The sequence below is a fragment of the Octopus sinensis genome, linkage group LG5 (genome assembly GCF_006345805.1).
Source record: "Octopus sinensis linkage group LG5, ASM634580v1, whole genome shotgun sequence".
Lineage (NCBI taxonomy): Eukaryota > Metazoa > Mollusca > Cephalopoda > Octopoda > Octopodidae > Octopus > Octopus sinensis.
In genome coordinates, this window is record NC_043001.1 from 15,633,650 (window position 1) to 15,659,313 (window position 25,664).

The following is a 25,664-nucleotide window of genomic DNA, read 5'->3' on the forward strand; positions in this document are numbered from 1 at the left end:
GGCGGGAAAATCAGAGCGCAGTATTTAAACCACGTTGGAACAGCGAGAGAGAGAGAGAGAGAGAGAGACAGAATATAAACCGGATCAAAACCAAAATTGAGGAAGAACAAGATAAAAGGGAATCGGACACAGCCAAACTCAAAGAACTGTCCCCTCACCTCGCACTACCACCACCACCACGGGCGCAAAAGCCAGTTGCGTGTGCGTGTGCTACAAGTGGTAGGAAGGAAAGAGATGGTACGTGACTTAAAAGATTTTTTTGTGAATGAGACAGCAGCTGTTGTGTAGCTTCGGTTGTAGGGCGACAACTGGCTGTGTACAAAGACGTTTTTACTATAAATGTATGTATACGTCTATGTATGTATGTTTACAAGTCATTCACAGTTATAGATTTCGCTGCTGGCTACAAACCATTTACATTAAACGAGTGGAGCAAGCTGATAATGTATACAGAGAGAAAAGTGGGAATTTAAATCCTGAGATATTCACTTATATGAGTGGCACTCCGTCGGTTGCGACGACGAGGGTTCCAGTTGATCCGATCAGCGGAACAACCTGCTCGTGAAGTTAACGTGCAAGTGGCTGAGCACTCCTCAGACACGTGTACCCTTAATGTAGTTTTTGGGGAGATTCAGCGTGACAGAGAGTGAGACAAGACTGGCCCTTTGTGAATACAACAGAAACAGGAAGAAAGAGTTAGAGAAAGATATGGTGAAAGAGTACAGCAGGGTTCACCACTACCTCTTGCTGGAGCCTTGGGGAACTTTAGGTGTTTTCGCTCACAATGCCCGGTCTGGGAATCGAAACCGCAATCCTACGACCGCGAGTCAGCTGACCTAACCATTGAGCCATTGCGCCTTCACAATATATATTAATGCTTGTTTTTTTGGGGTTCGGTTAAAGTAACTGATGGGTGACTTCATTCTTCTATTTGTTTCAGTCATTTGACTGCGGCCATGCTGGAGCACCGCCTTTAGTCGACCAAATCGATCCCAGGACTTATTCTTTGTAAGCCTAGTACTTATTCTATCGGTCTTTTTTGCCAAACCGCTAAGTTATGGGGACAAGCACACCAGCATCGGTTGTCAAGCGATGTTTGGGGGAGGGTCAAACACACACCCACACACCTATATATACACAACGGGCTTCTTTCAGTTTCCGTCTACCAAATCGACTCACAAGGCTTTGGTCAGCCCGAGACTATAGTAGAAGACACTTGTTCCCTGCATCACCGCCTGACAACCGGTGTTGGTGTGTTCACGTCCCACTAAGCTAGCGGTCCGGCGCAAGATAGAATAAGTACCGGGTTTAAAAGACAAAATAATGTCCTGGGGTCGATTTATTTGACTAAGAATTCTTCAAGGCAGTGCCCTAGTATGGCCACATTTTAATGACGGGAACCAAGTAAAAGATAAGAGACACACATACATATGTTGGTGTGTTGACAAAGTGGGGGAGAAGAGAGGGAGAGAGTGGTAGATATCCCCCCCTCCACTCCGACTCCCTAATATTGCATAAACACCCAAAGTTGCTGAAATACTTCAGATATTTTTCAAGCATATTTTCATTTTAGTTTTCCCCGAGTTATTCTGCGCCATATGTTGCGAAATAAGGGGCCGCTGCACATTCCAACATCATTTTAGGGTCACAGTACAATGTATTATCTCAGTTATTTAAAAAATCTTTTTTGCAATGTTTGCCATTTCCTTTTTTTTTTCCCCTAAATTCTATTCGCACATGTAGGATATATCTTTACGACATACACGTGCTTAGAGACCGGTTTTGTGTACGTACAGGCATGTGTCATGCTTTTAAGTTTGATATACAAGCAAGAGAGTGAGGGTACTCTCAGAGAGCGAGGGTACTCTCTAAGTTTATTCCCAGATATGAAGTTCACCCCGGTCGTTCAACCCGTCCCAGCATGGTGAGTAGTTGCTCACGAGTTACTCTCAACAGATAGAGTGACAAGACTGTGTGTACAAACGTTCAAATGGTACTACATGAGATGAGATGAGTGGGGCCCATGGCGGACCAATTCTGAGGATTCACCTGTGAAAAATCACAAGAAAATATAAAAGGAGAAAGAGGCTCTCTACCCCACTTTTGACCAGGCTCCCGTGGCTTTTATGGGTTTTTCCACGAGTAACCCTTTCGAAGCGCCTCCCCCTATTGGGAGTTTTAATTGTTACTTATATTTCGTTGTTATCCTGCTTTTGTACATGGACCTTTTTTCAAACGGACAAAACCCTTTGTAACTTTCGTCCTGTGTTTTGTCCCTTTATGTTTTAACTGATTTTTGTCAGCCCTTGTGGCCAATAAATGAATTAATTATTATATAATATTCATACTCATTCGTTTTATGTTAATTGTCCCCACTGTGGTGTGGTGTCTGTCCTTGTAATCTCCCTCTCTGTGTTAGTGGCCTGAGTGCCAAAATAAAGAAAGTGAGTTACTCTTCGTGTGAGAGATTGGCCACGGCGAACGAATGGTTAAAACTGTCTTCTCCGGTTTAAGGAAGTCTCACAGTGGCACGGGGGATGATTAAATGCAAACCCAAGAGAGGAGCACAGAACATCTCCCCAGATTACATCCAAATTCTGCTATATTTATTGAATATTTTCCTTTTATCCTGTTTATCTATTTTACACACATCCACACACAATGTTGAACCGTTAATCTCTACACATTTTCTTTCTCCGTTTTCCCCACCTCTCGGTCCTTTCCATTAAAGGGCGTAGGCTCGAAACGTCGAAGACTTCCCCATTCTTCCCGAGGCTTAAACTACTACACTTGCTTGTTGTTCCTTCTATTGTCTTCGCCTTTTGTTTTCTCTAAATTTGAACTATATATATATATACACACATGCGTATTTATCTATCTATCTGTGTGTGCATGCATGCACGCATACATATGCATACACTCGTCTTTTCACACACAGATAGATATGTGAGAGAGTTTTTAAACAGGGACAGAGAGAGAGAGAGAGAGAGAGAGAAAGAAAGAGAGAGACAAACAGACAGAGAGAGCATACAATTTCACATATCAACATGTGTTCTTGCGAAGGCGGCGAGCTGGCAGAATCGTTAGCACGCCGGGCGAAATGCGTAGCCGTATTTCGTCTGCCGTTACGTTCTGAGTTCAAATCCAGCCGAGGTCGACTTTGCCTTTCATCCTTTCGGGGTCGATAAATTAAGCACTGGGATAGACTTAATCCCTTTGTCTGTCCTTGTTCGTCCTCTCTATGTTTAACCCCCTGTGGGCACTAAAGAAATAAATACGTGTTTCTGCGGTTCGTGTGTATACATTGAAGTCGTTCAATACAGCACAACGCGTTCACGATCGGATATCTATCGGTAAACTATCGATAAGCCCTAGAATAGTTCCACTCCAATCTACGTGCGGAGTGGCGTGAAAACACACACTATATATATATTATATATATATATATATTATATATATATATATAATAACTATTTATTAATTTATTTTTAATTACATATTTATCTATATAATGAATGTGCGTGTGTGTATGAAAAAAAACCTACGCCTACACAATCTTAAAATATGAGTGATACTGGTAAAATTATTCAAAATACGGAAGTGAGAGAAAGACAAGATTAATACAAGACACACACACACTATGGGGCCTCTATCTGCCTGTGTATGAGTGTATGTATGCATCTGTGTGTGTGTGTGTGTGTATGCATATATGTATGTTCGTGTGTGTGTGGTGTATTGAGAGGACTATTTGATGATTTTCAGCTGCACACCACATTTGTACCTGGATATCATCGGTCACGTGGTCGCCCGATTTGAGCGGAAACGTGACAAGTCTTGTCTCCCAAGGGAAGTCATAGAGGCTGGCTGACAATGGAGCCACTGTCTTCCATATTGCAGCCACTGTCACTAACACACACACACACACACTTCAACATATTTTCACACCATTCATACACTCATTCACACATCGGAGTCTTTAAACAATACTCTATTTTTACTTCATACATAACATACATTTTGCGTGGGTGTTCATACACACACATACATACACATTACATAGGACACTCATCCATATTCATACAAGTACACATACACATTACATAGGACACTCATCCATATTCATACAAGTACACATACACATTACATAGGACACTCATCCATATTCATACAAGTACACATACACATTACATAGGACACTCATCCATATTCATACAAGTACACATACACATTACATAGGACACTCATCCATATTCATACAAGTACACATACACATTACATAGGACACTCATCCATATTCATACAAGTACACATACACACTGCCTTGAAGAATTCTTATCGAACGAGTCGACACCAGTGCTTACATGTTTTAGAAGCCGGGTACATATTCTGTCGGACTCTTATGCCGAACCGTGAGCATACAGGAACGTTTACACAACAACATCGGTTCTCAAGCGGTGATGGAGGACAAAAAGACAGACACAAAGACACACACACACATATATATAACAGGCTTCTTTCAGTTTCCGTCTACCAAATCCACTCACAAGGTTTTGGTTGGCCTGAGGCTATAGTAGAAGACACCTGCTCATGGTTCCACGCAGTGGGACTGAACCCGGAGCCATGTGGTTGTGAAACAAGCTTCTTACCATACACACATTATATATCAGACTTGGTTTTGGGGATTTGAAGATGCACCCGAGTTTTAAAACGTGGAAGTTATTAAAGTTTGAATTGAATTTCTCCATTAAAGAATTCGAGGTTCGAGTTGATTTCTTGGAGTTTGTACAGGCGTAGGAGTGGCTGCGTGGTAAGAAGCTTGCTTACCAACCACATGGTTTCGTGTTCAGTCCCACTGCGAGGCACCTTGGGCAAGTGTCTTCTACTATAGCCTCGGGCCAACCAAAGCCTTGTGAGTGGATTTTCTAGATACAAACTGAAAAAAGCCTGTCGTATATCATCAGCATCATCATCGTTTAACGTCCGTTCTCCATGCTAGCATGGGTTATATATATATATGTGTATGTGTGTGTGTGTGTGTATACGTTTGTGTGTCTGTATTTGTCACCCCAACATCGCTTGACAACCGATGCTAGTGTGTTGCGTCCCCATAACTTAGCGGTTCGACAAAAAAGTGACCGATAGAATAAGTACTAGGCTTACAAAGAATAAGTTCTGGGGGTCGATTTGCTCAACGAAAGGCGGTGCTCCAGCATGGCCGCAGTCAAATGACTGAAACCAGTAAGAGAGATGTTATTTTTTCCCGTTGGTTTTATTTGAACGGCATTTCCATTCCTTGCAAGGTATATATATATATATATATATAGATATTATATATATATATATATATTATATAATATATATATATATATATATCTATATTATATGGAGGAAAAGAGTGCATTCCCACGCAGGAAAAAAATATAGAGAAGTTGGTTTGGGGCGGATGATAATGCACCTGAGTCTTATCAGACGTTTTAAGACTCAGGTGCGTCTTAAAGCCCCCCAAACCAACTCTCCTATTTTCTTTCCTGCATGAGAACACACTTCTCTTCACACGTACACGATATATATATATATATATATATATATACCTGTACATAATAAGAAAGGTTGTTGTATTGGCTTAACAATATAAACTTCAGATTGTTTTGAATTTGAAAACAAACTTCACAACTCGTAATTAACGGACAAGTAATTAAGTTCTAAAAAAGTTTTACTCAATGCCAATATTAAAACAGTGTTTTTTTTATAGAAGAGAGAGAGAGACTTTGGGTTTATATCCTGTAACTCAATTACTTAACTGGATATAATGAAATGAATGTAATTGGTTTGGAAATTTTATATTTAATGACCTTTCAGATTTATTGCGATGCAAAATTGAACTTGGCCAATAAAAACTTCGCAATATCTAACATGTTCTACTCATGTTAGTTAGTTAGTTAGTTAATTTGGCTCAAAAGCAAATAGCAAGGCCATGTAGGGGGACATGGAGTTAAGTACAGGGTGGTGTTCGTGTAAAGAGTTCAGGCCCACTTGAGGTCAAGGGAGGCTTTGAACAAAGCGGTCGTCGGCATCTTCACCATCTCGTCTGGCAGCTTGTTCCACGGATCCGCAACCCGGACGGAGAAGGCTCCTCTCCTTCGATTGAGATGAAATCGTCGCAGGTAGAGCTTTTCGGAATGACCCCGCAGCCGACGCTCTGGAGCAGGAGTGAAGAACAGCTCTTTCGGGAGGTTACACTTTCCGCTTATGATGTTGTGGGCGAGAATGAGATCACCACGGCGGCGGCGTTTTTCAAGAGAATGTGAATGAGTGCGTGTGGAAACGAGAAATATGCGTGGTAGAGTTTTAATAATAATAATAATAAGAAGAAGAAGAACAACAACAACAACAATCTTCTCTACTCTAGACACAAGGCCTGAAATTTGGGGGAGGGGACCAGTTGATTAGATCGACCCCAGTACGCAACTGGTACTTAATTTATCGACCCCGAAAGGATTAAAGGCAAAGTCGACCTTGGCGGAATTCGAACTCAGAACGTAAAGACATGCGAAACACCGCTAAGCATTTCGCCCCGCTTAGTATTTTTGTATAAACTCCTCGTATCAAGTTACTATTATTCTTTAAGAATAGTGTTGGCAGTATCTTCAGAAGGAGGCCGAAACTTCGAGGTCATTGTCTTGATAAACATTAATAATAAATATGTACTTCAGAAAAAGTATTGAGCAATCCTTAAGTTTAATGTAAAATTGTCATTAACATAACGCGATATGAACACACACACACACTGATTGCCAGTAAATCAATAACATGATTTTGTCAGAATCCAGGTATTTGGACACAACGAGCTAGTTTTGAGATAGAGAAATTTCCATATTTGGCCTGCCAATCTACATTAGCTTTGTCGTTTGGTCTATTATCGGCGTGGATTGTTTTATGATACGATATTTCTCAGCTAAACATAAACTGCGCTGTTTTGAACAATTACTGTGGATGCTCTGTACTTTCAAAGCTGGTCAATGTCGGAGACACGTCTTTCTTTAAGCCAAATGTATTTTTTAAGAGCGACTTTGTCTTGTTTGCGAAGGTATCTGAAAAAGCTCATGTACTGGTAGCTCTAGATACACATGATATAGTTTTATATATATATATGCACTGGTTATTTAAGAAACGTAATGTTTGGACAATTGTATTTTTATTTCGTTTATTGTCTTGAAAGATGCTGTGCTTTGTAGAATGTCTAACTTTTGTTTTGTTATTTCTAACTACTTCTTTCTTTGTGAGTGTTGTGCGCGCGTATGCACGCACGTTTCAAATAGCAACTTCTGATGACGTGATGGTGACCAAGCATAGCATAAGGAAATCGTTACGTAATATCCCTCGCGATGATCACTGAAACACGTGTAGAAGATACTATAGTTAATTTTATAATATACACTATTGATTATACATACATATGCTCAATCTATCTATCTATCTATATATATATAGTTAATCCAAACATGAAAACACAAAGAGAAAACACAACAACGCGAGGACGTGGAACAAAAATAGTATTATTGGACGCTCAGGAAGGAAGGGAAGAAGGAGGGTTTAACGTTTCGTCAGAAACATAGGAAAAGGAAAGATCCGAGGAAGGGAAGACGGAGGAAAAAAAATCGCCAACGGTACACACGCGGTCACATTTTGAATATATATATATATATATATATATATATATATATATATAACTGACATCGAGAAGATTTGAACTCAAAAACCAAAGCGCAGTAACTAAAATACTGAAATATCAAATCTATATCCAATTGTCGAACATTGGCTGATCCGGGAAAGAAACGTAGGATAATTTTAAATCAGCATACGCAGTTTGAAAAAAAGGAAGAGTGGTCATAATTGGAACTACTTTCATAAAAAAAAAAGGGGTGTTCGTTCATCAGACCTGAACATGGAGTTGAGGATAAACTAGTTCTTTACCAAAATGCTTGCTCTCTCCCGTTAGATCACGGATCTAAAATTTCGTTTCGTAAAATCTGCGATTTTGTTTGAATAAGGATGTGAAGAAGACAAGAGTGAATGCGTGTGAGATGTGTGTACGTATGTATGTGTAAACCAGTAAATATTGTCTGTGTGTGTGTGTGTGTATGTGTGTATAAGTACTTGTAAGCAGTAAGTGACCAATTAGTGACGCCACCAGAACACGCTAAGAAACTAGTAAGCACAGTTTCTCCTTTCTTTTTTCTCTTTTTTTTTTCAAGGTACCAAACGAAGCAGTTAGTGTAAAAGTATTTTTTTTTTCTTCATCATTTCACTTCGCGATTAAAGGTTATTCATGTCAAGATGTTCTCTCTCTCTCTCTCCCTCCACCCCTCTCACACACACATCCAAGAAAAACGCCAACACACACTACACTTCTATCCTTCTACGCGCCCAAACATCATACATACATACAAATATATATATACATACATATATATCTACATATATATATATATATACATACATACATATATATCTACATATATATATATACATACATCTACATATATATCTACATATATATATATACATACATCTACATATATATCTACATATATATATACATACATCTACATATATATCTACATATATATATACATACATCTACATATATATATATATATATATACATAATCTACATATATATATAATATATATACATACATCTACATAATATATATATATTACATACTATACATAATATATATATATAATATATATATATATATCTACATACATATACATATATATCTACATACATTAAATATATATCTACATACATATACATAATCTACATACATATACATATATCTACACACACACATACACATATATATGTGAGTGTGCGTGTGTATATATATACACACACATCTACACACGTATACAAACTCTTACTTTCTCTCTCGGGCTCCATACATCCATAAAAAACACTATCATACAGAGATAGACATAATCCATCAACACACACACAATTCTCCATCTCAGTATGACTCACACATCCAAGCACCACACGCATACATACACACACACTCAAATTTATCTACTCACCACACTCACTCACACACCCACACTAACAAAACACCTATGCGCATACACACACGCGCGCACGCTTTCTTCCTCTCTCTCTCTCGCTGTTTTTTAATGAGTCGTCGTTAAATGGATCAGTGTGCCGTGTGCTGCACGTGTGGAGACATTAGTTTCCAAGAACGGGCACCGACGGTGATGGCGGTGGCGAAGACGGTGGTGGGGTAGGTGGGGTAGAAGGGAGAGGCTGGACGAAACACTGGATGAATGTATATGTGTGTGTGTGTGTGTGTGTGTGTGTGTGTGTGTGTGTGTGTGTGTGTGTATACACATTCTGTTATTCTTTTACTTGTTTCAGTCATTCGACTGCGACCATGCTGGGGCACCGCCTTAAATCTTTTACTTGTTTCAGTCATGTTGACTGCGGCCATGCTGGAGCACCGCCCTTTAAGTCGAGCAAATCGACCCCCAGGACTTATTCTTTGTAAGCCTAGTACCCTTATTCTATCGATCTCTTTCGCCGAACCGCTAAGTTACGGGGACGTAATACATACATATATATATATATATATAATATACGACGGGCTTCTTTCAGTTTCCGTCTACCAAATTCACTCACAAGGCTTTGGTCGGCCCGGGGTTATAGTAGAAGACACTTGCGCAAGGTGCCACGCAGTGGGACTGAACCTGGAACCATGTGGTTGGTAAGCAAGATACTTACCACATGGCCACTCCTGCATACATACCGCCTTGTAGAATTTTAGTCGACTCCAGTACTGATCTTAGTTTATATTTAAGCCTGAGTTTTTGCCGAACCAATAACTTACGAGGACGTAAACACACCAACACCGGTTGTCAAGCAGTGGGTGGAGAACAAACACAGACGCACACACGGGCTTCTTTCAGTTTCTTTCAAGGTTTTGGTCGGCCCGAGGCTATAGTTGAAGACATTTTGCCCAAGGTGCCACGCAGTGGGACTGAACCCGGAACCATGTGGTTGGGAAGCAAGCCTCTCACCACATAACCTTGCCTGCGCCTATACTTAGTGTAAAACAGAGACTGCTATACACATAAATGCCGAGAGGGGAACAGCACCGGCAATAATAATAATAAAATCTAAAGGCCATTAATTTTGAGGGAAGGGCGAGTCGGGTACATCGACGTTACTGTTCAACTGGTACTTTCTACCCAAGAAAATCAGTCATCTGGAATCTTCTCTTTGCTCATGTTTTTCGTGCAGGTGTTGATCAATTTAAGGCAATCCTTCGGAGATGGTATATGAAAACTGAAAACTATTTGTTCGGCAATTTCTGTCAATTTTTACAAATTTATTTCTTTAATTGTCACTCCCAGCTGAATCGCTGTTTATGTATTTTTTGCGTACGTATGTGCTTATACGCATGTATGTATATTTGTGCATTAATACATACATATACTTACACAAATACACACAAATATATATATTTAAATTTATGTAAATAAGTATAAGATCGTTATTTAAATATCGAACTTATCAAGTGGCCAGCATGGGAATAAAAACCTTCAAAGGTAATAATTATTATCAAAATTATAATTTAGGGTATCTAAGAGATACCACCACGCTTGAAATAGCTGCCAAAATTTGACTCTAAAACGGTTTCCGAAGAATAGGTTAATTTAAACACGGTTCCAAAACTCACCCACATCTGAGGGCCTGCATGGGCTCTAGGCTCTACTAACCCTTTCTCCAGATTCGGCAAGTAAGAAATAGAATCGTTTAGGGAATCGATGAAATAAAGTACCAGTGAAATAATATCGACCAATCCTTTCCTTAAAAAAAAAAAAAATGCAGGCCCTTTTTTAGCGCGTCGCACAAAAAGCCTAGTGGCATTTCTTCGGGTTTTTTTTTTTCTTTTCATATTCTAAGTTCAAATCCCGCCAAGGACAACCCTCTCTCTTTGCTTTTCAACCTTTTGCAGACGATAAAAGAAAAACGCCAATCAAAAGACCAATACCATCCCCAAATTGCTGGCCGCGTATCAAAATCTGCAACAAAGCCAGCTGTGCTTCTTTAAGGACCGACCATATGGATGTGAATTTAAGGTCGCATTACTGCGATATAACCCCGCTCCTTTTTCCCCCTCCTCCACCACTGAACAAGGGACAGAACTCTGGTGGTTATCTGGTTTGTCTGGCAAGTTGGATGCCATAAACCAGGCTCCACTCCCCGTTTCACGCTTGGCAGATTACAAGTCAGAAAAGCATCCAGCTGTAAAAACAGTTGCTTCAAACATGCTAACATATTAAAAAAAATGCTATATGTCGACACCACACATTATCTCTTTCTTCTGGCTGTTTTAATCGACGGACAGTGGCCATACTGTAGCACTCCAGTATTTATCTTTTTAATTAAAGTAAGCCTTTTGTCGAAACACCCGTTGCATACAACACGCATATCCTATATATCGACAGGCGTATGATACGGAAAGTAAAACTTTACAAGGTCACAGCTGTTTCAATATATATATATATATATATATATATAGATATATATATATATATATATATATAGTTCGATCTCTACAAGTCTGGTTTTTATTCTATCGGTCGCTTTTGCCGAACCGCTAATTATACATTCTCATGCCGGGAATCGAACCCAGGCCGCTAGGATGAAAACCAAGAATTCTATAATGTACTCTTTTACTTGTTTCAGTCATTTGACTGTGGCCATGCTGGAGCACTGCCTTTAGTCGAGTAAATCGACCCCCAGGACTTATTCTTTGTAAGCCTAGTACTTATTATATCGGTCCTTTTTGCCGAACCGCTAAGTTACGGGGACGTAAACACACCAGCATCGGTTGTCAAGCGATTTTGGGGGGGACAAACACAGACATAAACATATACACATACATTCATATATATGACGGGCTTCTTTCAATTTCCGTAAACCAAATCTATTCAAAAGGCTTTGGTCGGCCCGAGGCTATAGTAGAAGACACTTGCCCAAGGTGCCACGCAGTGGAACTGAACCTAGAACCATGTGGTTCGTAAGCAAGCTACTTACCACACAGCCATTCCTACGCCTGTATGTATGTAGGTATGCATATCAACGTGGTTGTTTGCCAAAGTTCACATCGCAACCACATTAGTTCAATTCTCGACCCCGCCGTTCAACTACAGCTTTCGAGATTTCACTAGCAAGTCTTTTGACGAAAAGACCCGTTGCACACAAGACATATCTCTAGGAAATGGTTCAGAAAGCAAAACCTAACAAGGTCACAGCTGTTTCAACATATATATAATTCGAAATTAGGACTGAGAACCCAGGTTCGAAATTTCCCCAAGATACCTGAAGAAGGCTGGAGGGTACATCAGCCGAAATGTTATGTTAACAATAAACAAGATGAGGACAAATATTCGTCGAATGTAAATAATGTACATAATTCCTCAGCTCTTAAATATGGAACTGTATAATTCGAACTCCCCATGATATCTAGGAAAGGACACTAGACATCGTTAAAAAGATAAAATTATCTATCGAGTTTAAAAAAAAAAAGCCATAAAAATGTGGGGTTTCGTCAGTTTCGACGAACAGGGTTCCCGTGCAAGTGGCTGAGCACTCCACAGACACGTGTAACCATAACGTAGTTCTCAAGGAGACTCAGCGTGACAAGGCTGGCCCCTTTGAAATACAGGTACAACAGAAACAGGAAGAATGAGTGAAAAGTTGTGGTGAAACTGACGGAAATTGCCACCCCACCTCTGCCGAAGACTCGTGGAGCTTTTAGGTGTTTTCACTCAATAAACCCCCACAACGTGTGTTGTACACATGAGAATTCATACCATTATTCAAATAATTTTTTAAAAAATTTAACCCCAATCCCATAAATCCAAAAATTTCAGAAATTTTTTTTTCCCCTATAGTTTTTAAAATACGGAATGTCCGATCATACTTTTTCCCCCCGAAGCAAAAAAAAAAAAATTTCCGTGAAATGAATGGAAATAGATTTTCGAAAGAAAAATATTACGTTAAATAAAATTAAAACCGTTTGGATATAATTCTCGGAGAGATTCAATATAAAACAGCCCACCCTAATAAGCTACCCGCCTTCAATCGAAATGTTAGGGTCCTCTCAAACATATGGTTAAAATGATGAATTTAAGACTAGGTGTCTCTCGAAGTCCCTTCATATAAGGAAGGAGAATGGTACAGAAGTTGATGAATGTAAAAATTAAGAACAGAGAAATAAAAAGTGAAAGTTTTTGAAAGAAATCTTTTCTTTTTTTCAGAATCGAAATATAAAATGAGGTAAAAATATTAACCCTTTTCCCTAGCCTGCGAGGTATGGGAGAGACGGTACTACTAGCGAACAGTGGTCCAGGTGCGCGCACTCGCGCTAGCTAGTCGATCCTACAACGACTACGTAGCAAAGTAAATAAAACACAAAATAAATAATTTTTTTACACAAAGTAAATAAAATACAAAAACACAAAGTCATGACTTCGAGTTACATAGTTATTCGAAAAATATCGCAGAAGGAAAAATTGTCTCTGTTCCTGTACATGGAATCGAACCCAAGATTATATATATATGCTAGCTAAGCAAATTAACTTTTTAAATCTTTCAGCCATGCATAGACACACACTAAGCTACACATCCTGAGCTGTCTGTATGGAAAAAAAAAAAAAGATTTCTACACAAAATAAGCGGAACAAGAAACCAGGAAATCGATCAGCCTGTTAGAAATAGATAATTATCCATCTAACCACATATATACACGTGTTGAAACGGAATAATAATCGTCGCAGCTGTAAACACTTTACATCCAGCCATAGTTGTGTGTCTGTACAACAAGGATTGAGCTGACTGTGTAAACAACATCAGGGAATATATATAAATATATATATCTTTTAATTGTTTCAGTCGGTGGACTGCGGCCATGTTGGGGCAGCCTTGAATAGTTTTTTTTTTTTTACGCGAACAAATTGACCCCCAGGACTTTGTTTAAAGCCTGCTACTTATTCTGTCTCTTTTTACCGAACAGCAAAATAACGGGGGACGTAAACAAACTAGCACCAGTTGTGAGAGACGAACATGTATACACAGAGACAGGCTTCTTTCAGTTTCCGTAACCAAAACCACTCGCTAAGTTTTTTGGTCGATTCGGGGCTAGTAGAAGCCTCCTGCCCGAAGGTCTGAGTGGGACAGATGAAAGATGCCGAGGAAGGCTTCTAATACTTTGTAACTGTTACAAAATCACACTAAGAAATGAGACAACGGGAGAGCCTTATGTGGATACACATGCTAGAAATAGCAGTCACATATATCAGCTAACAAAAACACGGAAGGATACATTAGAATAATACAGTTCTTTTTCTTCACGCATACACATCCGCTAACAAGACAGAATGGTTGCGGTTATAAGATTTAATTAATCACGGACCAACGCAGATGAAGGCATTGGACCCGGCGCTGAAGAAGTGAGATGTGGGGGCACACGCATGTGTAGTTAAGAAATGGAAAACAAAATAATCATATATATATATATATATGTGTGTGTGTGTGTGTGTGTGTGTGCTTTTAGCATGGCCGCAGTCCAGCAGTTCGCCAGGGAGTGACCACTGGTTTCGTAAAAATAAAGTTCTCAGCAATATAGGTCATTTTATCAGATTCGTTAACCAGAAGAAATACATAAACATCGGAACACTGCTGACCGCTAATAACCAACAGCTATATTAATTAATATATATATATATATAAATTAACTAAGGCAGCAGCTACATATATGCGTGTGTGTTTGTGTGTATAAATATACATACATCTATACACACACACATATATATATATGTTTGATTTGAAACCCCCACTAGAATGGGAGAACGCGCTGATACATGATCTAAGTTATATGATATATAAAAAAAAAATATACAAATAAATATCTGTAAATATAAACCATCCGATTTTCTGAGTACCTCATTTCTTCTAATATGTATATATATATATATATATATATATATATATATATTATATTTGAGTAGAAAAATGAAATATCTTTTTATGGATAATTCGTTTATGCAGCCTTCGAAACATATGTCGAAAATAAAGGAAATTTGTTAATTTGTCGTTCAGCTCCATTCTTTCATTTATTCATAAATTTTATAAATATATATATATATAAATTAGGAAAAAAAACCCACCTTTTATTAATTCAAAATGAAAGATTTAATTACATAGAAATATTAAATATAAAATAAAATATATACCAAAGATTAAGTAATGTGCAAAATAATAAAGCGTGTATATATTCCCTCAAATTATTATTATTATTATTATATTTATATATAAAGAATGGAACAGAAAAATAATCATTAAAAAAAATAAACTCACCGTGAACCATAATGGTAAACTTCATCGCTTAAAGAATTTGAGGAACTATCGTTCTACCTAAGTGTGGGTATGTGTGTGATAGAGAAGATATATAGAGAGTGACATTCCATCAACTTTTTAACCAAGCCCAAATTTGAAACTAACACAGCAGATCGTGTGCCAGTATTTGCGCATCATTGTTCTAGATAAACTTAATGAGTTTTAATGTCACCAGCACATGCCGCCGCCGCCGTCTCCACTCCCAACACCACAAGCACCATCAGCATTAATATCATCAAACACTACACGCGCAGCCGCCGCCGTCACAACCGCCGACTTTTATCATCACACTCATTATTATCATTACGAATACTATCACCACCATACAAAAAGCCGCCAGCGAGTGAACGACTAGGACAAGGGTGTTGAGTACATGATCACACACACAGACACATACACATAGAGGGAGAAAGAGAGGAAGGGAGGGAGATGTGGTGGTGATGGTGTGAGCAATTAAGTGAAATCGAGAGAGATAAAAATTCTACAATTTTTACAGAGAAGACAAATGAAGAAATGTGATGCCTTGTTGACTCATTCTTAGGAAACACTGAATGTTACAGGCACTCCACAACAGTTTTACGATGACGAGGGTTCCAGAGTTGATCCGATCTATGGAACAACCTGCTCCTGAAATTTAACATGCAAGTGGCTGAGCACTCCACAGACACATATGCCCTTACATATCTCCTCACATATCTCCTCACAGAGATTCAGCGTGACACAGTGTGAGACAAAGCTGGCCCCTTTGTGAATGCAGGTACAACTGCAACAGGAAGAAAGAGTGAGAGAAAGCAGGGTTCCCCACCAGCCCCTGCCGGAGCCTTGTGGAACTTTAGGTGTTTTCACGCAATAAACACTCACAACGCCCGGTCTGGGAATCGAAACCGCGATCCTACGACGGCGAGTCCGCTGCCCTAACCACTGAGCCATTGTGCCTCCACAATGTGACAATACTGGTCTTTTGAATTGCTGGTACAACTCATTTTTGCCAGCCCAATGGACTGGAGCAGTGTAAAATAAAGTGTCTTGCTCAAGGACACACAACCAGACGATGATCATGATCTTAATATTCCAACCACTTAGTCACACCTTTGCTTAATATCTCTTCCATGCTGACATGGATAGGACAGTTTGACAGGATTCAGAGGGTTGCTTTGACCTCCAATTTCAGCTTCATCATAATTTCTAATGCTGCACGCCATTTACTAACTAATGCTAACCAATTTACAGTGTATACCGAGTGCTTTTTTCGTTGTAGCATTAGCTCTAGTGAGGTCACCAAATTTATTCTTGCATATCCATGGTTGGGGTATACCAGCAAATGGGTTTTACACTTCAGTTCTGGTACGTGATTTTGGTAATATCAATTTATACCGGAAACAATATTTATAATGAATTTAATAAAAATTGACATTTTTTAATCTTATATTCATTTTGTAAACAAATAATGCAATATTACATAAGCATTTTACAAAGTTTCTTTCTTTTCTGGAAACTTGCTGCATCCTGGCAGCTGAAGGCCCACGGACCAGCACCGGGTCTGTGGGGCCACCACTCTGAGTAGCACTGCTCTATGCACCAGATTACTATAAAAACAAATCCCTTCACTTGCAGCCACCTCTCAGTCTTTGAGTCCCACTGTAAGATGAGAGAATAGGATGTGGGTGTGAAACAACAACAAAAACAAAACCACAGATAACGAACTCCAATGTTTAAAGAATCTCCAATTTAGTGAGGAAGAGGGCATAAATATAATTGCTGTACTCTGTGTGTGTTATGGTCACCCCTCACCTTCCTTCTTTGTGTCCTTTCCAACAAAGCATTATTAGATGGTGGTAGGTTAGTTTTTCTATGTAATATAACTGGAGACTATCAGAGACAGTGGTGGTGATGGTGATGGTTATTATTGTTTGGATCCTTATCAGGCAGGTCCCATGCCCCTATGTCATTCTAGGTGTGCCAGTCCCTTCTTTTGGACTGCAGGATTTCTGGGTCATATGCATGGTTTGAGAAGGGGAGGGGTAATTTAGCTGCTATTTCCAGTAAGTCAGTTGACCAAACAAAGACCCTTTTCCTTAGCTTAGCGAAATAATAGCAATGATAGAGTGGTGTTCATAGCATTGGTATGGTAGTAATGGTGGTGTGTAGATATGTATATTATATATACCCACACACACACATTTACATTATAGTAGTGTGCATATGTATATTACACACAAATACATATACACATATACATACACATGCACACACACATATATACACATACATTTACATTATGGTAGTGATGGTGGTGTGTGTATGTATATTATATACACACACATATATATACACACGCATACACACACACACATTTACATTATGTTAGTAATGGTGGTGTATGTATATTACATACACACACACACATATATATATATACACACACACATTTACATTATGGTAGTGATATTGGTGTGTGTGTATGTATATTACATACACACACATATATATACACATGCACACACACACATTTACATGCAAAATAAACAGAGTGGTGCTATTGGTAACGAGTAATAATGTGATGGAGGAAATAGTGGCAGAGACAAACACTTAACGAGCAAAGAGCACAGAGATAATTGCAAGCCTCTCTCGGGGTGTGTGTGTGTGTGTGTGTGTGTGTGTGTGGTGTGTGTGTGTATGTGTGTGTGTATGTGTGTGTGTGTGTGTATGTGTGTGTATGTGTGTGTGTGTATGTGTATGTATGTGTGTGTGTGTGTATGTGTGTGTGTGTATGTATGTATGTGTGTGTGTGTATGTGTGTGTGTGTGTGTGTGTGTGTATGTGTGTGTGGTGTGTGTGTGTGTGACTGACTGCATGAGCAGGCAGGGCATGTTGCTCAATTGTATTGAACCAGTTCTGGCCATACTGGAGCACTGCTACATTTAACAGAAAAAGTATTCAATGACAGGCATATAAACATGTGCGAAGAAATCTTGCTTAGCTTCCATGTGGTTTTGGGTTCAGTCCTACAACACAGCACTTTGGGGCTTGCTTTTATATATAGATAACCCTCCAATGCCAACCAGTGACTTGTGGGTGAATTTGGGAGACAGAAATTGTGTTAGGATGAAGGCGGCGAACTGGCAGAATCGTTAGCACACCAGGCGAAATACTTAACGGCATTTCGTCTGCCGCTACGTTCTGAGTTCAAATTCCACCAAAGTCCACTTTGCTTTTCATACTTTCGAGGTCGATAAATTAAGTACCAGTTATGCACTGGGGTCGATGTAATCGACTCAATCCCTTTGTCTGTCCTTGCTTGTCCCCTAACCCTTGTGGGCAATAAAGAAATAAGAAATTGTGTTACGATGGGGCTTCCCAGGTGAAGACACCATGCCAAAGCTGATATGGAGGAGAATGTGGTCCGGCAACTTAATGGGGCCCGTCAAAGTATCTGACCCATACCAGCATGGAAAAAACAGATGTATGATGATGATGATGATGATGATGATGATAGCTCTGGGGGCCAACCAATGCCTTGCAAATGAAATTGGTAGAATGGACACTGTGTGTGTGTGTGTGTATGTTAGAGTGTGTAGAGATACCATGTCAAAGGTGATATGGAGTACAATGTACTTCTGCAACTTAATGGGGGCCTGTTAAACTGTGTCCAACCCATACCAGCCAGGAAAAATAGACATTAAAATGATGGTGAGGATGAAAGCTTTGCTTGTGTCTTATTATTGGTTGAAAATTCCTTTCAGACAAACATGCAATCTCTTGTCACGATTCTGTTCTATATTTGTCTCAAAATAAATAAATAATAAAAAAAAAGACCCTTAAAAACAACATCAGGGGCCAAGCTAGGTAAGCTATGTTGGGACCTTGGCAGCAGAAGTTATCCAACTTGTTTTCATAGTTATTACAAGTCTACAATGAGAAAATGGTTACATATACGTGCATGTGTGTGTGTGTGGGGAGGGGGCTGAAAAGTAGTAGTAGTGGCAGCAGCAGCAGCAGTAGGGAAGCATTTATCAATTTCTTTATTGCAGCATTCTTTTGTGTTTAACTTGAAAGAAAAAAAAAAAAAAGAGTCCAGAGAGCAGGAAGAGGAGACAAAAAGGAAATCTTCAGGTTGGTTAGAAGTGAGGGGGGAAGGATGGGGGAGACAGGGTTAAATCCCTCCTCCCCCCACCTTCAAGCTCATTTCCATTGCTGACCCTGTTGCTAAGGGATACAAGGGTCCTCCAGAAGAGAAGAGATAGAGGAGCTGAGTGTAAGGTAAGGGGTTGATATATATATATATATATATATATGTATATATATATGTAGAAAAGGAGGAAAGAAAAACTTGTCCTGTCATCATGCAAAACCTCCCCCCCCGCGCATCATCACCCCCTTGCCCCTGCCACATAGACTGGAGACACACAGACAGACAGACTGACACAAATATATCATCACAATCATCATCATCATCACCACAACCATCACAGCCTCTGCTACTGCTGCTTTTTTCCCTCCCTCCTATGTTTCAAGCCATCAAACCAGCGCTGTCCAAAATAGCTTTTAGGGGTCAGGGACACACAAAAACCATGCATGTGTATGTGCACACGTGTGTGTGTGTGTGTGTATTTGTATGAGTTTGTTGTCATATGAGATGACAGGAGTGTGTGTGTCTGTGTGTGTGTGTGTGTGTTTGTGTATATCATATGGAGATAACAGGGGTTAGGTGTGGGAGGCAGGAGGGGTGGTGGAAGAAGAGTATAAACATGAGTAAAGGGGAGAAGAGGAAGGAGTTGGGGAAAGGGCACCCCCTGTACTCTAAAGTCTAAACCAAAGAGAAACAGGAGTATGAAAGAGGCCACTGTATATACATATATACATACGTGTGTCTCTTTCTCTATATATAATATATATATTTTTTGTTTATAATTGTGTGTGTATATATATATATATACATATATATATATATTTCACACAGGACCACTTTAAATGGCTATCTCATTTCCTTATGTCCTTGTAATATCGATGGCATTGATACAGAAATAAGATGGTCACAGAGAGAGAGGGGGGGCGTGTGTGTGAAGGAAAAGATGGCGGATTTCAGTTCTCCTGACTCCTCACCCTCAACTTCTCACCCACGGGTGCAGGCACAGCTGTGAGATTATGAAGCTACAAGGTATAGGATTTTACCATTGTATATATATATATATATATATATATATACACATATATATATATATATATATATATAAAGGGTGCAGTGTTGCACTGATAACCAGCTGCTGGAAGATCTGCCAGAGGGGTTAAACTAGTAGCAACATGCAACAGCCAGTTTGTGACGATTGACTTTACTTGTTAGTAAAGTTACTACTCTCCCCTCTTCTTGAGATTTTACAGTTGCATTTTAAACTAAATACATAGCATTGGTGACCAAATCGAAGCAGCAATGACAATGAATTTCATACCATGAACTCCCAGGGAGTAATCGTAAGGAGGTTCAATTTCTGAAGGGCCGCTTAAATGGGGCCCCACTTACTCTCCCCTTATTTCATTACTGCATTTACTTCACTCCTATGCTTATTGATTAAACTATGATCAGCATCAGTGCTCAGCACATTTGCAGAAATAAGTTTCATTACAAGAATAGGAAGCCACGAACTGGCCTGATAGTGGGGATGAAGGCCTCAAAGGTGCCCTCCACAGGATCTAGCCTGAAAGGTGACTTCAAGGCTAATATGTAATATATATAATGCAAACACATTTATCAGTTCGCTTTGCAAGGTTCCTGATGTGAAATTATGTGTTGAAACAGATACTGTTGTAGTTTGTGATGGTCAATTTATTTTTTTGTTGTTGTTATTATTATTATTATTATTATTATTATTATTTTCAATGAAGTGAGTGAAGCAAGTGCACACACATGGAAAACGAAAAGTGTCACTGAAGAGGTCACAGATGTATGAGGAAAGAATTCTGGACAATGGACAGGCTTCAAAATAATAAAATGCCAGTAATAAAGGAGTGAAGGAAAGGAAGTGTGTTTATTTGGCATCTGCTTATCTGGCAAAAGCATAAATAAATCTCTCTATATATAAACGGCAGTTTGTCTGTGTGTGTTTCTGTGTGTCTGTTAGGTTGTACCCTCACCCTGACCACGGCTTTCAACCGATTCTGATGAAACTTGACACACACATAGCCCAATGTCATAATTCAAAACTAATGCAGCGAAAATTTTGAAAAGTTCCCCCAGTTCTGAAAAAAATCGATAAATTCGACATGGGGTCGAGAATCAGAAACACAAACCACAGACTGTCTAGGGGACGCAACTCGACCTTTTTAACTAAAAAAAAATTTACCATCATTTTTTTCCCATTTTTTGGCTATAACTCTCTAAAAATGCTTTATAGTTATTTCCCTTACAAACCCGAGCAACGCCGGGCGATACTGCTAGTAATAAATAAAATGACCATCCCCAAAGTACAATAATATATATATGTATGTATGTATATATATATAGGCAAATAAAAAAAAAGCAAAAACAATAAAAAAGCAAAAGTCAAATGGATGTACACAGTGAATGTATTAGATTGATGCTTGGAGAAAGATTGAGATGAAAACAAAATGGGAATGGCTGGGGGGGGGGATGTTTTGAGTGTGGCTCTTCCCTAAGTAGAGAGAGGATTAAATTCAGGAAAAGGATAGTCCATACAGTGAGATCCCAAATGACTATTTGCCTATAGGGGCATGTGTGGCTCTATGGTAATACGTTTGTTTACCAACCACATGGTTCCAGGTTCAGTCACACTGCATAGCACTTTGAGCAAGTGTCTACTACTATAGCCTTGGGCCCAGCAAAACCATTTGAGTGGATTCGACAAATGGAGGCTCAAAGAAGCCCATTGTATGTAAACACAGAAGTGTGTGTGTATGTGTTATGTCTCTGCAACTTAGTGGTTTGGCAAAAGGGACTGATAGAATAAGTACCAGACTTAGAAAATAAATAAGGACTGGGGTTGTGATTCACTCGACTAAAATTCTTCAAGACAGTGCCCCAGCATGGGCACAGTTTCATGACTGAAACAAATAAAAAAAAAAATGAAAGGGAAATATTTATTCTTAATATGCCTGAGCAGGTTCAAACGCCCCACATGTCCATCACAGCAACATGCATCGTAGGACAACAAGTTCATGATGACCGTCTGTTTATAACATACGCAGATCAACAGCACCATTTCAACATGTTGGGTCTTGCGAAGCAGGAAAATTTGTTCCAAGAAATGGTTTTTTTTAAAGGCTTAAAGGGCCCTGGCACTTCTGCTTCTGGCCAGCAAGACACAACATGTTGAAACACTGATATCCCAGAATCCTGAGCACCAATAATAAACCAAGTGTGTTATGAAAAACCTTATTGCCTTAAAAGGGAATTGTTCTCCTGTGACGTACACAACAACAATTAGCATATTTTGCATTTGAACTTGCCTGGACGCATTAAGAATACACAAAGAAATGTCATATATGTATTACTCTCTCTTTACTCGAGCAAATTGACCCCAGGACTTATTCTTTGGAAGCCTAGTTCTATGGGTCTCTTTTGCCAAACTGCTAAGTTTCGGGGACGTAAACACACCAGCATCAGTTGTCAAGTGATGTTGGGGGGACAAACACAGACACACAAACTGAGACCTTTGGTATTATGTCATGCTTGAGAAGAAGACCCATGAAAATTGCAGTTGTGGGCAATACAGGTGTCACACAAATGGCACACGTGGTGGTAGCATGTAAAAATGTAAAAGCACCTCGGTGCCGATGGCACGTAAAAGCATCCATTACACTCTCGGAGTGGTAAGCATTAGGAAGGGAATCCAGCTGTAAAGAAAAAAACCATGCCAAATCAGACTGGAGCCTGGTGCAGCCTTCCAGCTGGCCAACCAGGTCAAACCATCTGACCCATGTCAGCATGGACAATGGACGTTAAATAATGATGATGAAATATATAATAGATTATAGGCTTCCATAAAGTTTCCATCAACCAAATCCAGTTACAAGGCATTAATTGGCTTGGGGCTATAGAAGAAGACACTGGTCCATGGTTTCCATGGCAGCCAAGATACATGATACAATATATCCTCTGAAAAAGTGGAGTTTGATCAGAGGGTATCTGGCTGCTATTTCTAGCATGCCAAGGGACCATGAAGGAATTAAAGCAGCTTCATCTTTAATTCAAGTGGTTATTGTTGTGCTATATATATGTATATATATGTGTGTGTGTGTGTGAGAGAGAAACAATTGGGTCCTTGACTCATCACAGCATTGACTAACCCTCCCATGACCTGCCACCACCACACTTCCACACACACAACAAATTTCTCATGACCTTTGACCTCCACCACCCTAACACACTGACCTGTTCCACACCACACCACACACAAATAATTAGCTGTTGTTTCAGGCTATCTTCAGCTCCTCTGCCTTCTCCTTCCCTCCTACCCCAGACACAGCTGTATTATCTATCTACACACAGACACACACCCACCCACACAGTGACTGCCATCTTCTCTGACCACCACCACCACCACCATATACACCATGGCATCTATCATTGGAACCCTAGGCAATGAACCTGTATATGTTCATTCTATTTGCTAGAAATAGCAATCAAATCACCTTTAAGTTACCTCCTTGAACATCAAAGGAAAAGAAAAAAGAAAAAGGTTGGGTGAGAAGACATTGAACAAATGCATTCATAGATATCAATAAAAATGGGATGGTCAGAACTGGAAGGTCTGATAAAAAGCCAGCTCAAGACACACTTATACCACCACCACCAGCAGAGTTTCACCTCTTCCTTCTCCTTCCATACACACACCCACCACAACCTCCACTTTTGTATACACACTATCACCACCACCACACCACCATCACCACCACACCACCAACACCACCACACCACCAACACCACCACCACCACTACTACTACTACTACTAGCAGCAGCAGAGACCTTGACCCAACCATCAAAGACAATGTACATCCATTTTTATTTGCCTAGGAATCCAGGAGCCAAAGCTAAGTGATATAATGGAGGTGGGAGGAAATGGTCAGATACAAAAGGGTGAGGTGGGGGAGGAGTGGATTGGTCAACCACCCACAAATGGGAAGTATTGAGAGAGGGGGAGGGGGAGTAGGATGGGGGTGAATTTCATGAAGGTTAATTAAATATAGAAATCAGTAAAGAGATATGGGTGGAAGAGAAGGGGGGTAAATAATGAGATAGGGTGTGTGTTTTATTTTAATTGGTATTAAATCTGAAGTGGTGTTTGTGTGTGTAACCCATGTGTATATATAGGTGTGTGTATATGTGTGTGTGTGTGGGCGTGTTGTATGTTAATCTGTTCCACTGATAAGGAGCTGATGAAGGACCAGGCCCTTAATGCTTTCTCTGTCCCTCTTGGAAGGGATTAAAGATCAAACAAACAAAACTGAGTCAGAGTGGATTTGAACCTACAACACAGACATATGACAAAGACAGACAGGAAGAGACAACCCTGAGTATTCTAAGACCATAGACCTACACCTGGATGCTCTTGCTTTCATCTTAAACATAAAGCAGTGACATCTGCTGTGATTGAATAAACTCCAATGGAAGTGACAGTCCCAGCTGCAGCAATTGCATACAAAAGCAATGGTACTGTTGGTCAGTTTTAAGCTGGACCTGTTGGGTCAATCTTGCTTCTCTTCATGAACAATCCGCAACCTCTGGTCATTTTAGCCTTTTAACATTTAAAGTGGCAATTATTGGCCCAAATGGTCTGTCTGTTTTATGCTCAAACCAACCAGATCCGGCCTCTCACACCTACCCAACAATGGTCATCGTTAACATAATCATATCATTGAAATCTCAAAGCATGGCACCTTGGGCAAGTGTCGTCTACTATAGCTTTGGACATACCGCAAAGCCTTGAGAGAAATGAAAGATACCAGTCACATATATGTGTGTGTCCCATCGCTGCTTGGTATCTGGTGCTGGTGTGTTAACATCTCCTTAGCTTAGCAGTTCAGCAAAAGAACCCAACAGAATAAGTACCAGGCATTAAAAAAATTCTCTAAAGTAGTGCTCCAGCATGGGTGCAATCTTAATGGCTGAAACTAGTAAAAAACAAAACAAAAAAAAATTACCACATACATGTGTATCCATATAAACACACACACACACACACA

General features: G+C 39.6%; 1 protein-coding gene across 9 annotated transcripts in view; it reads right to left on the reverse strand.

Moving 5' to 3' along the window:
* The window catches only part of LOC115211946 (protein C-ets-1), a 145,155-nt gene that overhangs the window by 57,281 nt on the left and 62,210 nt on the right, over nucleotides 1-25,664 (reverse strand). Inside the window, exon 1 of one of the 9 annotated variants that reach the window (XM_029780703.2) lies at nucleotides 15,428-15,582. The exons of the other annotated variants lie outside the window; for them this stretch is intronic. Within the exon in view, the coding sequence (XP_029636563.1) occupies nucleotides 15,428-15,452 (25 nt within the window). The 5' untranslated portion in view covers nucleotides 15,453-15,582. Of the gene's footprint in view, nucleotides 1-15,427; nucleotides 15,583-25,664 lie in introns of those variants that run through there. 9 annotated transcript variants of the gene reach the window in all.